The 13748-nt window shown below is 45.1% G+C and overlaps 1 protein-coding gene across 2 annotated transcripts in view; it reads right to left on the reverse strand.

Annotated features, from left to right (window-relative positions):
• Positions 1 to 13135, reverse strand: part of LOC115480436 (GRAM domain-containing protein 2B-like) — a 53633-nt gene extending 40498 nt beyond the window's left edge. For both annotated transcript variants that reach the window (XM_030219107.1, XM_030219106.1), the window contains exons 1-2: positions 12893 to 13135; positions 4362 to 4505 (exon numbers count right to left, since the gene is read on the reverse strand). In XM_030219107.1, the coding sequence (XP_030074967.1) occupies positions 4362 to 4505; positions 12893 to 12945 (197 nt within the window). In that variant the 5' untranslated portion in view covers positions 12946 to 13135. The remainder of the gene's footprint in view (positions 1 to 4361; positions 4506 to 12892) is intronic.
• Between the last annotated feature and the right edge of the window lie 613 nt (positions 13136 to 13748).

Genomic DNA, 13748 nt, shown 5'->3' on the forward strand with positions numbered 1-13748 from the left:
CCAAAGGCTGGTGCAAATGCTGGCGTCCAACTGATGGCAGTTAGGTATGCAAATGCAGGTATTCTGTAACATCGTGCCTAAATTCTAGGAATGCCCATGACCCACCCACACCCCTCCTACGGCCACACCCCCTCTGGAGTTGTGCACTATGAAAGGCACACATGTTATAGCATAGGGCATAGGGCAAATCCGTGTGTAAACTCCTAATCACTGCCAATTAAGTGTTGATTAACTCCAATAATTGACTGTTAGCACTTAAACTATTTAGTTTACGCGTGGGTCTGGGATCCGAGCCCACATTTGGGCAATTTATACAGAATCTAGGGATTAGTGCTCAAAATCGTATAACTCCAAAAATATTGTAAAAAAAAAAAAAAAAGACACATAGAGGGGCATAATCGAAAGTAGGTGCCCATCTCCATGGGCGCCCATCTCCGTGGCCGGCCATGCGAAGGGGAGGGACAAACTGTATTTACGAAAAAAGATGGGCGCCCATCTTTTTTTCGATAATACGGGTTGTGCGGGGCGAATGCCTAGGATTTGGGTGTTTTTCAGCTGGGCGCTATCGGTTTTCAGCGATAATGGAAACCGAAGGTGCCCAGCTCAAAAACGAACAAATCCAAGGCACTGGGTCGTGGGAGGGGCCAGGATTCATAGTGCACTGGTCCCCCTCACATGCCAGGACACCACATGCCCTAGGGGGCACTTTTACAAATTAAAAAAAAAAATTAAAATAGTTCCCAGGTGCATAGCACCCTTCCCTTGTGTGCTGAGCCCCCTAAATCCCACCCCCAAAACCCACTGCCCACAAGTCTACACCATTACCATAGCCCTAAGGGGTGCACCTACATGTGGGTACAGTGGGTTTTGGAGGGCTCAACATTAACCAGCACAAGTGGAACAGGTAGGGGGGGGGATGAGCCTGGGTCTACCTGCCTGATGTCCACTGCACCCACTAACAACTGCTCCAAGGGACCTGCATACTGCTGTCAGGGAGCTGGGTATGACATTTGAGGCTCGCATACAGGCTGTCAAAAAAAAGCTTTTAAAGTACGCATGAGCCGCGTATTACCAAATTTAGTGCAAGAGGGACAAGTGGGATTTGTCAAAGGAAGATCAGTTGCTAAAAATTTGAGGAGAATTATCACAGCGCTGGAACATGTAAAGAGGGAGTTACAACCAACCTTGATGATCAGTTTTGATGCCGAGAAGGCATTTGATCGAGTTGACTGGAACTATATGTTCGACACGCTAAATGCCTATGGCTTTGCAGGGTGGTTTGTCACAGCAATTAGAACACTATACACATCCCCGCAAGCTAGAATAACGGTCAATGATAATTGCTCGGAGGCTTTTGAAATACAAAGAGGAACTAGGCAAGGGTGTCCCCTATCGCCACTTCTTTTTGCATTATACTTAGACCCCCTGATTAGAGATATTGTGGATATGCCGGCCATAAGAGGAGTGGTGTTGGGGAAACAGGAATTCAAATTGGCTGCCTTTGCAGATGATTTATTAGTTATACTTACAAACCCAGAAGAGTCCTTACAAGCATTACTGGAAGTGTTTAAAGAATTTGGAACCTATTCTGGGTTCAAACTAAATCTGGAGAAATCAGAAGCATTGGTTAGTAATATACAGAATACAGCGACTTGGCAGGGAACGTTTCCATTGAGAAGAGCAACTAAATCGTTTCGATACTTGGGTATACAGCTGACGCCAGATGTGGTAGAATTATACTCACTTAACATTAAGATGCTGTTGACTCAGACTAGACACCAACTCGCAAGTTGGAGTCAGTTGCAGTTGTCGCTGATGGGTAGAATATGCCTAATTCGTATGGTGATCCTACCTAGATGGTTGTATGTTATGCAGACCATACCAATATGTATAATGGGTAAAGATCTGAAAACATTCACTAAGATGGTAATGCAATTTTGCTGGGCCAATAAGAAAGCTAAGATGAAACAACAGTTCATGATGGGTAACTGGCAACAGGGAGGGCTGGGATTACCAGACTTGAAGTTATACAATATGGCTTGTTTAATGCGACATGTGAGGGACTGGATATTTGGAACGACATGGTATACACCATTAGCGTTAGAACAGGAATACTTTGGTCCGTGGCGATTGGAATCCCTGATACAATTAGAAACGCCGCAGATCCCGGAGATACACAGGAATAACTTACTACTAAAATCGCTTAGGAGAGCGTGGCAATTCTTGGGGAACAGATTGAAGATGGGGAGAGGAGTAACAGAATTATTAACAATTAGAGGAAACCCAACCTTTACAGCAGGTATAGAAAACCCAGTTTTTCAGCGATGGGCAGAGAGAGGTTTGGAATGTCTGGAAGACGTACTAGATGAAAGTGGGAAAATTAAATCTTTAGATCAACTGTTGGGTGCAGATACAATTCAATGGGGTGACACATTTGCGCACTGCCAACTGAAGCATTTTATTCAGTCACTAGATCAAGGCCGATTGGAACAGAAACAGGGATTGAAGCTAAAAAATTTTTTCCTAGAGATTTCTGAAGAAGCACCATCAATTTCAGGGATACATAAGGCACTGTGGACACATGAGAAACCCAAAAACTTTCAAAAGTTAAGAGAGCGCTGGGAGAAAGACTTAGGAGTTACACTAGTGGGATGGGATGTAGAAAGGCAACTGAAGGGGATACCGAAATTGGTCAGTGGAGCCCAGTATAGGGAATGTGCATTCCGTTTTATACACCGAGCATATATGACACCTGCACAACTAGCAAAATTCGGGGGATTGCAGACGCCCTTGTGTGTGAGATGTGGGAGAACAGATAACACATACTACCATAGTTTTTGGAGCTGCTGGAAGGTTAGAAGATTTTGGGGAAAAATAACTCATTACATATCACAACTTTTAGGCCACAAGCTGGCAGGCACATCAGTGCAGATGCTGTTAAATTTACCGGGATCATTTAGAGGTCAAATACCGGAACATAATATATTTTTACGTAAAACAACACTGTTGGCAAAGAAATGTATCTTGCAAAACTGGACGAATGACATAGGACCAGATTATTGGCACTGGCGGAACCTCACCCACCAGTTAATGATGTGGGAAGCAAAAGAAGCCAACCGTTCATTGAAAAGAAAGAACACATTTATGAAAATTTGGGGTGCTTATATAGACTCTCTGTCTCATAAGGGAAGAAGTTTGGTCCTCAACACACTAAGATGTTAATAACACATATGTATCATTTTCAAATGGGGGGCGGGGAGGGGGGGTTGAGGGAGGTGGGAGGTGGGAGGGGGAGGAAAAGAAAATCTTTGGAGACAATAGCCACAAGTTGTTGTAAAAACTTTATTTGTCAAAAGTGGTTTCAATGATTGTAAAAAAGTTTCTGTTGTGTCTTCAATAAAAACGTTGAAACATAAAAGCTTTTAAAGTTCATTTTTTGTGGTGGGAGGGGGTTAGTGACCACTGGGGGAGTCAGGGGAGGTCATCCCCGATTCCCTCCGGTGGTCATCTGGCCAGTTGGGGCACTTTTTTTGGACTTGGGACATGAAAAAAAAGGGTCCAGCAAAAGCAACCCAAATTCTCGCTTCCGCCGCCCATTTGTTTTTGATTATCAGCCGAAGGCACCCATCTCTCCTCGGCCAATAAACACGCCCCAGTCCCGCCTTCACCATGCCCCCGTCAACTTTGTTCGTTCCCGCGACGGAATGCAGTTGAAGACTCCCAAAATCGGCTTTCGATCATACCAATTTGGGCGCCTTTGCGAGATGGGCTCCCGATTTGGGTCGAAATATGGGCACCCATCACTTTTGAAAATAAGGCTGTTAGGGGTCCTTTTATGAAGCTTCGGCAAAAGTGTACCTATGCTGGCATCAGTGCGTGTTTTTGACCTGCACCGAGGTCCCCTGTTACCGCAGCGGGTAAAAGGCAGGTTTCTCTTTTCTTAAAGAAATGGCCGTGCAGCAAGTGAACCACTTGCAGCATGGCCATTTTGGGGGGTGGGGGGAAGCACTAACCACCACTCATTGAGGTGGCGGTGAGGACTCCCATGCTAACCTGGTGGCAACCAGGCAGCGCATGGCACTGCCAGATTACCGCCGGGTACATGCCGGTGCTACAAAAATTGAAATAGTTTGGCAGCGCTGGAAATGTCATGCGCTGGGGAGGGAACTACCACTGGGCTGCTGCGGTAGCCCAGCGCTACTTCCCTTTTAGTGAGCAGTAAGCCTGCGTTGGGCTTACTGCCGCTTTGTAAAAGGGCCCCTTAGCTTCCAAATTAAGTAATCTCTATAAATCAAAGCACCACGAACAGGCAGAAATGAGGAATTTTAAAAAATGCTTAAAAGATGTGTGCGTGCTCTTACCTGCTCATAGCAGAGAGTTTGGGAGGCTTTAAAGCTTCAGAACCGGTTTCTTCCAAGCTCCGTGATTTCTTTTGCTCTGTCATTTTCTTCTTGTTCTTTTTGACTTTCGCAGAAGCCAGTGGTGGGGACGTATCAGTTGAGAAGCTGAAAAGAACAGCAAGAACAATGTGAGAGCAAGACTCATCATTCGGAACACAAATATACCCATAAATCTCAACCTCCTTGTTACACCATGCACTACAGTGTACACTCAAGCAGCACATACCACATCATACACACAGGTATCCCAGCCTCTTCCCTCCAGCACATGCCGTAGAGTATGTAAGTGTAACCACTCCTGATATTTTATTTTTATTTTATTTGTTGCATTTGTATCCCACATTTTCCCACCTCTTTGCAGGCTCAATGTGGCTTACAATACATCTTGAATAGTGGAAATAAGAGGAAGTAGACATGTAGTAACATAGTAGATGACGGCAGAAAAAGACCTGCACGGTCCATCTAGTCTGCCCACGATAAACTCATATGTGTATACCTTACCTTGATTTGTACCTGTCTTTTTCAGGGCACAGACCGTATAAGTCTGCCCAGCAGTATTTCCCGCCTTCCAACCACCAGTCCCGCCTCCCATCACCGGCTCTGGCACAGACCCCGTATAAGTCTGCCCTCCCCTATCCTAGCCTCTCAACCACCAACCCCTCTTCCCCCCGCCACCCAATTTCAGCTAAGCTTCTGTGGATCCATTCCTTCTGCACAGGATTCCTTTATGCCTATCCCACGCATGTTTGAATTCCGTTACCGTTTTCATGTCCACCACCTCCTGCGGGAGGGCATTCCAAGCGTTCACCACCCTCTCCGTGAAGAAATACTTCCTGACATCTTTCCTGAGTCTGCCCCCCTTCAATCTCATTTCATGTCCTCTCGTTCTACCGCCTTCCCATCTCCGGAAAAGATTCGTTTGCGGATTAATACCTTTCAAATATTTGAACGTCTGTATCATATCACCCCTGTTCCTCCTTTCCTCCAGAGTATACATGTTCAGGTCAGCAAGTCTCTCTTCATACCTCAGATCGGACGTGGCGACCCGCTGAATTTAAGCATATTACTAAGCGGAGGAAAAGAAACTAACCAGGATTCCCTCAGTAACAGCGAGTGAAGAGGGAAGAGCCCAGCGCCGAATCCCCGCCCGTGCAGCGGGCGCGGGAAATGTGGCATTCGGAAGACCGCCTCCCCAGCGCCACTCGGGGGCCCGAGTCCTTCTGATCGAGGCCCAGTCCGCGAAGTAGACATTTAGTATTACAGAAGGATTTTGGGTTACATGATAATGAAAAACAAGAAAGTAATATAACAAGAAAACATTATAAACTTAATAGTAATATAGCAAGAGAACATAATAAAACAGTTTTGGTTACATGTGGGAGAGTTCACATGTGTTGATCTTTGTGGTATGTCCTGTCAAAGAGATGGGTCTTCAGTAGCTTGCGGAAGTCGGTCAGTTCATAGATCGTTTTTAGCTATACATAGGACTATAAATTTATATTAAAAAAGAATATATAATGTGCTGCTTTTACAAATTCTGTATATACAGATGTACCCAGATCCAGAAGATACACAAAGACACATTAAAAAAAAACAAACCTAGGTGTGGCATGGAGATTCACAGGCAGGTCACACACCAGTGCACAGACACGCTGGGTATACACTCTTTTCTTTGAAGACCCTGACACGACACCCTTTCTCAGCATAGGAGCCAACTTTTCAAAATTATTGGGGGTGCTAAGCCCAATGGAAATAACCCTTCCCTGGACCCATACAAGGAAGTTTCTCAATACTGGGGGTGCTCAAGCACCCACAGCACCCACAGAGTCGGCTCCTATGTTTCTCAGTGCTTGTTTTCTAGCAAAAAAGGTGCAGGTACTCAAATGCCTGGCCACACTTCAGGGGTGAGGTGATCACTGAGAGACCCACCCCACAATAGCCAGGCTCCCTGCAACCAGTCACAGAATCTATGACAAGGCAGAATTGGTGTGCAGAGCCTGAGCTCTTTCATTAAATCTTGGGGACCATGGGTCAATTTTAGCAGACAATGGAAAAGGTGCCAGTACTCAGTACCCCCAAGTACCCTCTCAAAAAAAAAAAGCCCTGCCCTTTCTCAAACCAGTAGGAGAATTTAAAGATGGTAGCAACTGCTTCTGTGTGAGCACGGCTTTTTTTTTGAGGGGGTACTTTAGGGGTACTGAGTACCGGCACCTTTTCCATTGTCTGTTAAAATTGACCCATGGTCCCCAAGTTTTAATGAAAGAGCTCAGGCTCTACACACCAATTCTGCCTTGTCATAGATTCTGTGACTGGTTGCAGGGGTCCTGGCTATTGTGGGGTGGGTTCCTCAGTGATCACCCCAGCCCAAAGGGTAGCTAGAAAAAATGCACTGTGTGTGAGTCCCATCATGCACACACACCTCAGAATCTCCAGACTGTTAGTCTGCAAAGGCACCCTGCAGGATAAGGCACACAGATCTACAAGGCACATAACTGGATGGAATTCAATTAATACAAAACTTAAATGACCTCATAGCTGGAGTGAGCTTTGACAGCAGCTCCAGAGGTTGGCAAGTGGGACCAATGCCAGGCAGAATTCTACGGTCCTGTGAGTGGCAAAGACGCATAAGGAAGTATTTTTGAATTTGAGCTCAGATAATTGGTACAGGCGTTGCTTTTATTGTAATCTTATCTATTTAGGTGACGAGTTATCCGGCAAGTGCAAACAATCTAGAACACTGCAATCCAATTCATTTTTTCACTACAGAAGCAGGATAAAATTTCTTCATATTTTGTTGAATTACATTGGTTGCCTATAGAGGCAAGGATTATGTTCAAATTCTTTTGCTTTCTATATAAGATCCTATATGGTGAATACTCAATCTATATAATGGACTGTATGTAATTTATTTCCAATAATATGGATATAAGATCATTTCACAATTTACTTTCGTCCTTCCATCTATTAAGGGAGTAAAGAGATTTAAAATGTTTGATAGACTTCTTCCAGTTCAAGGCATCGAGGTCCTGGAGTGATTTTAATATTTGTTTTTCTGCACACTTATCTTTTTTCTTATTCAAGAAAAATGTAAAAACCTATCTTTTTAAGAAGTTTGTTAAAATTAGTTCTTGAATAAGATTCTCTGTTTTTTGCTTCCCAAGAGACTGTCTTAGTTTTTTAATTATTGTAAACCGCTAAGAACCTGAAGGTATCAGCGGTAGAGAAGTTTATTGTAATATAATGTAATGTAAAGTTCAAGGCTAGAGTGCACTTCGATAGCAACTCCAGTAGCTAGGAAATTGAACTGATGCCAGGCAGACTTCTATGGTCTGTGCCCCAAAATTGGCACATTCAAAGCATAGGCTATGACAGTGGAGTAGGAAGGGGGGGCCCCGGTGGGGCAGTCTGCCCCGGGTGCACGTCGCTGGGGGGTGTCGGTGCCTCGCTGGTTCCTTGCTCTCTCTGCCCCGGAACAGGTTACTTCCTGTTCCGGGGCAGAGAGAGCAGGGAACCAGCGAGGCGCCTACACCCCCCAGCGGCGTGCACTCGGCGGATTGGCTCTCCTGCCCGCCCCTCACCGCCTTCCAGGTATGTTCTCGGGGAGGGGGGGGGTTTGTGCTCCGGAGGGGGGAGGGTGCGCCGCGCTGCACCTGGGGGAGGGGGGGTGCGCATCGGCGAACCGGCTCGGGTGTCAGCTGCCCTCGCGATGCCACTGGGCTATGATTATAGATGCTGCGTATCTCTATGGGGGGAGGGGCAGAATCATAAAGTTGATATTAGTGAATAAATGACACGTTAGCGGTGGGAGAGGGGAAAACATTCTTAGGGTTGAAAGCAATGGTATCATGATATTACGTTACAAGATTGCATCACATAACTGCACATATGAGGTTGGCAAGGCCAGTTGCCGAGTGCCCTGTTTAATCATGAAAAAGTGGAACCTGCACAGAGTGCCAGATATAACTCTGGACACCTTGGTGGGCAGACTGGATGGACCGTGTGGGTTATCTGCCGACATTTACTTTGTTGCTATGTTACATATGGATACTCCACTTCAGATGTACACACAGAGCTGAAACCACAAAGACAAATACACAATAACATGTATAAACTTAAGGAAGCATACATCCAAGTCCTATGTCTCAAAGCTTGGGTTGAAAGGATGGAAGTCCCATGGTTTGGAGAAGAGATGGCTGAGGGGATATAAAATCCTGAGTGGAGTAGAACGGGTTAACGTAAATCAATTGTTTACTCTTTCAAAAAGCACAAAGACTAGGGGCCACCCCATGGAGTTACATGGTAATACTTTTTAAATAGGGCTGCAGGTTGCTTAAATTTTTTTAATCGTGATTAATCGTGAGATTAAAAAAGGACTGCCAGCATCTTATTTCTATCCTTTGTCCATCTCTCCCTTCTTCCCTCTGCTCCCTCCCTCCGGGTCCAACATCTCTCCCTCTCTATCCCCCTGACCCCTGGGTCCAAACATCGCTCTTTCTCTCTCTCTGCTCCTTTGCCCACTCTGGGTTCAATATCGTTCCCTCTCTTCCCCTTCTCCCTGTACCTTCCAAGTTGCTTAGACAGCAGCGGCAGCACAGCAATGTCTATACGCTGCCTGCTCCGGAGGCTCCCTCTTACCCATTCTGCTCCCCTCTGATACAATTTCCTGTTTCCCCAGGGGCAGGATGGGTCAGAGGGAACCTCTGGAGCAGGCAGCATATAGACATGGCTGTGTTGCCACTGCTCTCAGGGCCAGTGTTAGACAAACAGGGGTCCAGGACAGAAACAGAGGAGGGGACACCAAAGCCTACCTGCAGGCTATGCCTCCTTCAGTTTGAGGCAATCACGGGGGCCCTCTGTGCAATGAGGGCCCAGGGCAGGCGCCCTGCTTGCCTGCTCCTAAAGCCGGCCCTCCTAAGCAACTTGGAAGGTATGGGGAGAGCCGGTAAGGGAGGGAAGTGCAGGGTGGGGGCTGATTAATTTTATTAGCCATGATTAATTTTTTTTAATTGTGACTAATAAATAATGCATTAATCATGATTAACATGCAACCCTATTTTAAAATCTAAAATCAATAGGAGAAAATATTTTTTTTTCCGTAAATGAATAGTTAAGCCCTGGAATTCATTGCCAGAGGATGTGGTAAAAGCAGTTAGCGTATCTGAATTTTAAAAAGGTTTTGGACAAGTTTTTGGAAGAAAAGTTCATAATCTGCTATTAAAAGGTCGATACGGGGAAAGCCACTACTTATCCCTGGGGTTAGTAGCATTGAATTTTGCTATGATTTGGGATCCTGCCAGGGACTTGTGAACTAGATTGGCCACTATTGGAAGCAGGATACTGGGCTAGTTGGGCCATCAGTCTGACCCAGTATGGCTATTCTTATGTTCTTATGTTTGTAACCCATACAGTCAAACATCCCTCCCCTCCCCCCCCCCCCCCCAACACACAGGCATTGAGTAGTGCAATCCAAGGAACAGCAAGAACTAATTATTGATGATATAATGTTCTCAGAACCAGTTACCATACAAAACAAGAAAAAAAAGCAGCAGATGGATAAATTTAGTTTGGGACAAACACAGTATGTTTCTTTGCTGCGGCATCACCCTGACAACGGCAATAGAACCGCTTCTTCCCAACCCCCCACATCTTATTGCTATCATTTCTTATGGTTTTGGTTAGAAAAAAAATCTCTAAAACAAATGAAGAAGTTCCCAACAAAAACAGCATTGTCCATGCTGGGGAGCTCACCAATAGGTTCTGTATCAACTTGGCAGGCTGAAACAGTCCTAAATCCACTATGAATATGCAGGAGAAGAGGAATAGACATTTTCCTAGCAGCCTGATATGAAATTGCATTCTATATATTAGCGGCTGACTGAATTCCAGTTTTGATATTGGCACCAAAATCAGCCCGAAATCTAGGTTTGGTTACACTTCGGTTTCAGTCAAAAGTGCCAGTGCATTTTCAGCTGAAACTCCCCCTGCCCCCCCATGACCACTCTCTGCCTGTCCCCAGCCCCACCACTGCTGCAACCAGAGTGAGTCCTCCTGGGCTAGTTCCAATTGCAAAATGGCTGCCGGGACCTCCCGCAGCAGTCTTGCGAGGCTGCCGTGGGAAGTCTTGGCATCCATTCTGATAGAGGAACTGGTAGGGGCAAGAGTGACTGAGGATTGCTGATGCCAGAAGAGGCCACAAGACCACCAGGGCATTTAAAGCTAGGCCTGGAGAGGGCCTTCAGGTGGTGGAGGGTGGAGGGATTGTGGTCGTGGGGATGTGGGGGGGGGGGATGACAGGTGGCCAGCCCAGGGAGACCCACTTCCTTCTGGGGGGGGGGGGGGGGTTAAGACCCGTTCTCTGCCGGGAGGGGGCACTGTTTTTGATTTTGGCTGAAACCGAATGGCAAATTTTGGCTGCTGATTCAGTTTTGATTGTCCTCTACTAGATATGTTATTTTGGTAACCCATGTACAAATTGTCATGCCAGTAATATTTCCCAAATCTGACTGCTGAGCCCATACTCCTAATTGAAAGGTGGCCCAGAAGCATGAGCACATACCATCTTAGTGCATATACAATAAAATTGTATTATACGCACACACTGTATGACATCAACGTTTACACACATGCTATCTGTATATATAGGGGATGAGATACATACACTATCTCAGAAAATACAGAGTCTACCTCAGACTGCACCATTGAAATAATTTTTTTTCTGACATATTATAAAATGTTCTAAATACAGCTGGAGAATCCCTCTTCATGTTGGTACCCAATACCTACATATACTAAAATTTTGCTTCTGCAACTATGCTACGTGAACACGAGTATTATATAGGCATGCACTCTGTGTCCCTATATACAAATGAATATGCACAGATCTATATGTACTGAAATATTGCACAGAGGAGTCATAGCCATAGCTGCCAACATTTCAAGAACAGAGATGGCAAACACAAAACAAATTACCTTTCCTTGGACACAATGAAGGAATTTACACACTATGGGGGTTGCTCAGCACCCATTGACCCCACAGAGCTGATTTCTATGCTCATAATTGATGTGAATGTATGGCTTTTTGGAGACAGAAGGTGTTTATGTGAAACGCAATGGAGGCAGGAATTTAATGAGACACATGACCCTAGCTGAAAAGCAGCTCTCATCTCATGTCCAGGGACAACTCTTGTGGCATGCTCACTGCAAGTCAGACACACAAAAGGACACAACACCACTAATTACCTATTGGTTATAATATATATGTCATATCTATTATAGCCATTATGTACTGAAAAAACTGTAAAAATTAAGCTGCCGTCCCCTTTTACCTCTGTCCAGCACCAGCTGGATTTTAAGTGATTTGGGGTCTTTCACCCTGTAGTCGGTCTCACTAGGGGCCAGGAGAAAACCCAAGTTGTGGGGAGAAAGGTTCATGCCCATACTACCATACTTCCCTTGCAAGCAGGGCACTTTTGCCTTGGCACTGCCCCTGCCAGACCAGGACCCTGACATTCCATTGCACCTCTCTTAATAACAACTACAGTAACTCTCCCCTCTCAGACTCCCTGTCAGATCAGTTGCTTTTTCTGACAGGTACTTTTTCTTGTCTCTAAGACTGAGTTTTTTTATTTTTTAAAATATGCCTTCTACCAGGATACTGGTAAGAGAGAGACTGAGTCAGTGTTACTCATCTGTAGCTGTTCTGCATACTTGTACTACTTGTATCCCAGAACAGTCTCATTTATATAACCTTGTTAAGGGCATTGGTAATGAGAATACAGTAAGAAAGAATGGCCTGCATTAGTCTACATGTGTGCGCACAGATTCACACTATACTAAATTCACTCTCAGACACCCCAGGACATGAAGTTCCAGTCTCCTGTCTTAATGACAAAAAGCTAATTTGAAACCTCTTGATCTCCCTTTATTTCTTTCCTCTTTTCTTTCTACTAAATGTGGCTTCAGGAAGATTATTTGGCTTCTTGAATTTTGTAAATTATGCCTATAATAATATTGTTATCTGTGTTGCTAGATCAAGAGTAATCTTGTATTTAAATTTTGAAAAAATAATAAATATAAATACAAATACAAATAAATTGAACCCTCTACCTGCTGGGGCTCCGGGCGACCACCTCCGACTCAGCTCTGAAGTGACTGCAAGGCTGGAGAGGTCAAAGTGCTTCCCCCCCAAATCTAAAACCTGGGCAACAGGAAAATGATTTAGAACTACCAAGATGTACAAGTCAGGATCTGACCTAACCCATCGCAGTCTGTGCCACACCGGAAAGGCCAATTTTAGTAAAACTAACAAAACAGATCCCTTCATTAAACTCTGTACTACAAAGAACGAAATTCTAAAGGTCTAAACTCTAAAGCATGCACTGGTGCTCAGTGTCACGTCTTTCACCTTCCAACCATACCAGCTCATACAGATAGGACAGCCCACCCTAGGGCACAGATGCCCAACGAAGAGAGTGCCAGTCACAGTGCCATACCTGATCACTGGAAAAGTCAAAGCTTCCCGTCCGGACATACCAAACAGTTTCATTCTGGGTTCTCTGCTTTGGACACGTTAGAGAAGGAAGAAGCTTTCTCTCCTTTTTGAAATGTTCCTTGAATATTCTGAGCTTTAAAACACACGAGCTCCCTGTGCTATCTCATCTTCTTTTTCCTTCTTCTTCTTGGTTGCCCAGCACCTCTGCCTATCACTGTCTTTCCTTCTAAGGTCCGGCTCTAACCTCCTTCTTACCCGGCTCCGGCTTTATCTGACACCTGGCAGCACCGCCCCATCCTCTCCTGTAGGTACCGCCCAGGCGCCCAGTTCACAGATTTCATTGGCTCTTCTGGCATAATTCGATTTACCTCCCACTGTAAGAGTCTGAAAACCGCATCATCTCCTTAAAGGCACAGAACACTCAGGTGGCAAGAAACAAAACGTGGAGGACTGCAGCGTGTTCTCATGTAGAGTTTGCTCTGACAGTTTCTGGCTGGCATTCGCCTGAGGACTTCAGGGCTACTTCGTCAAAGAACCATGGGGTCGGGAGGTCACAGTTAAAATAAGAATGGGTTCATTCACAGAATCACAGCCCATCGTCTAAGCCAAAATCCTACATTTCCACACCACTACAGAAAATATTTTCCATGCTAGCTTCAGATTTCTAAGAGGGTGACAGGGGCTCTGAGGAACAACTGTAGGAATTAAGAGCAAGTGCTACAAAATGTTGTTCCACCAAACTAATTATCTGTCAAAATACCTAGCCAGGGAAAGGAAAAAGCAATCAGACTGAAATAAGAGACCTTCTACTAGCTCAGCTAGGATTGAGAAGAACTTCTGCAGGGACCCTCACACAT

Source organism: Microcaecilia unicolor, chromosome 11 (genome assembly GCF_901765095.1).
Source record: "Microcaecilia unicolor chromosome 11, aMicUni1.1, whole genome shotgun sequence".
Lineage (NCBI taxonomy): Eukaryota > Metazoa > Chordata > Amphibia > Gymnophiona > Siphonopidae > Microcaecilia > Microcaecilia unicolor.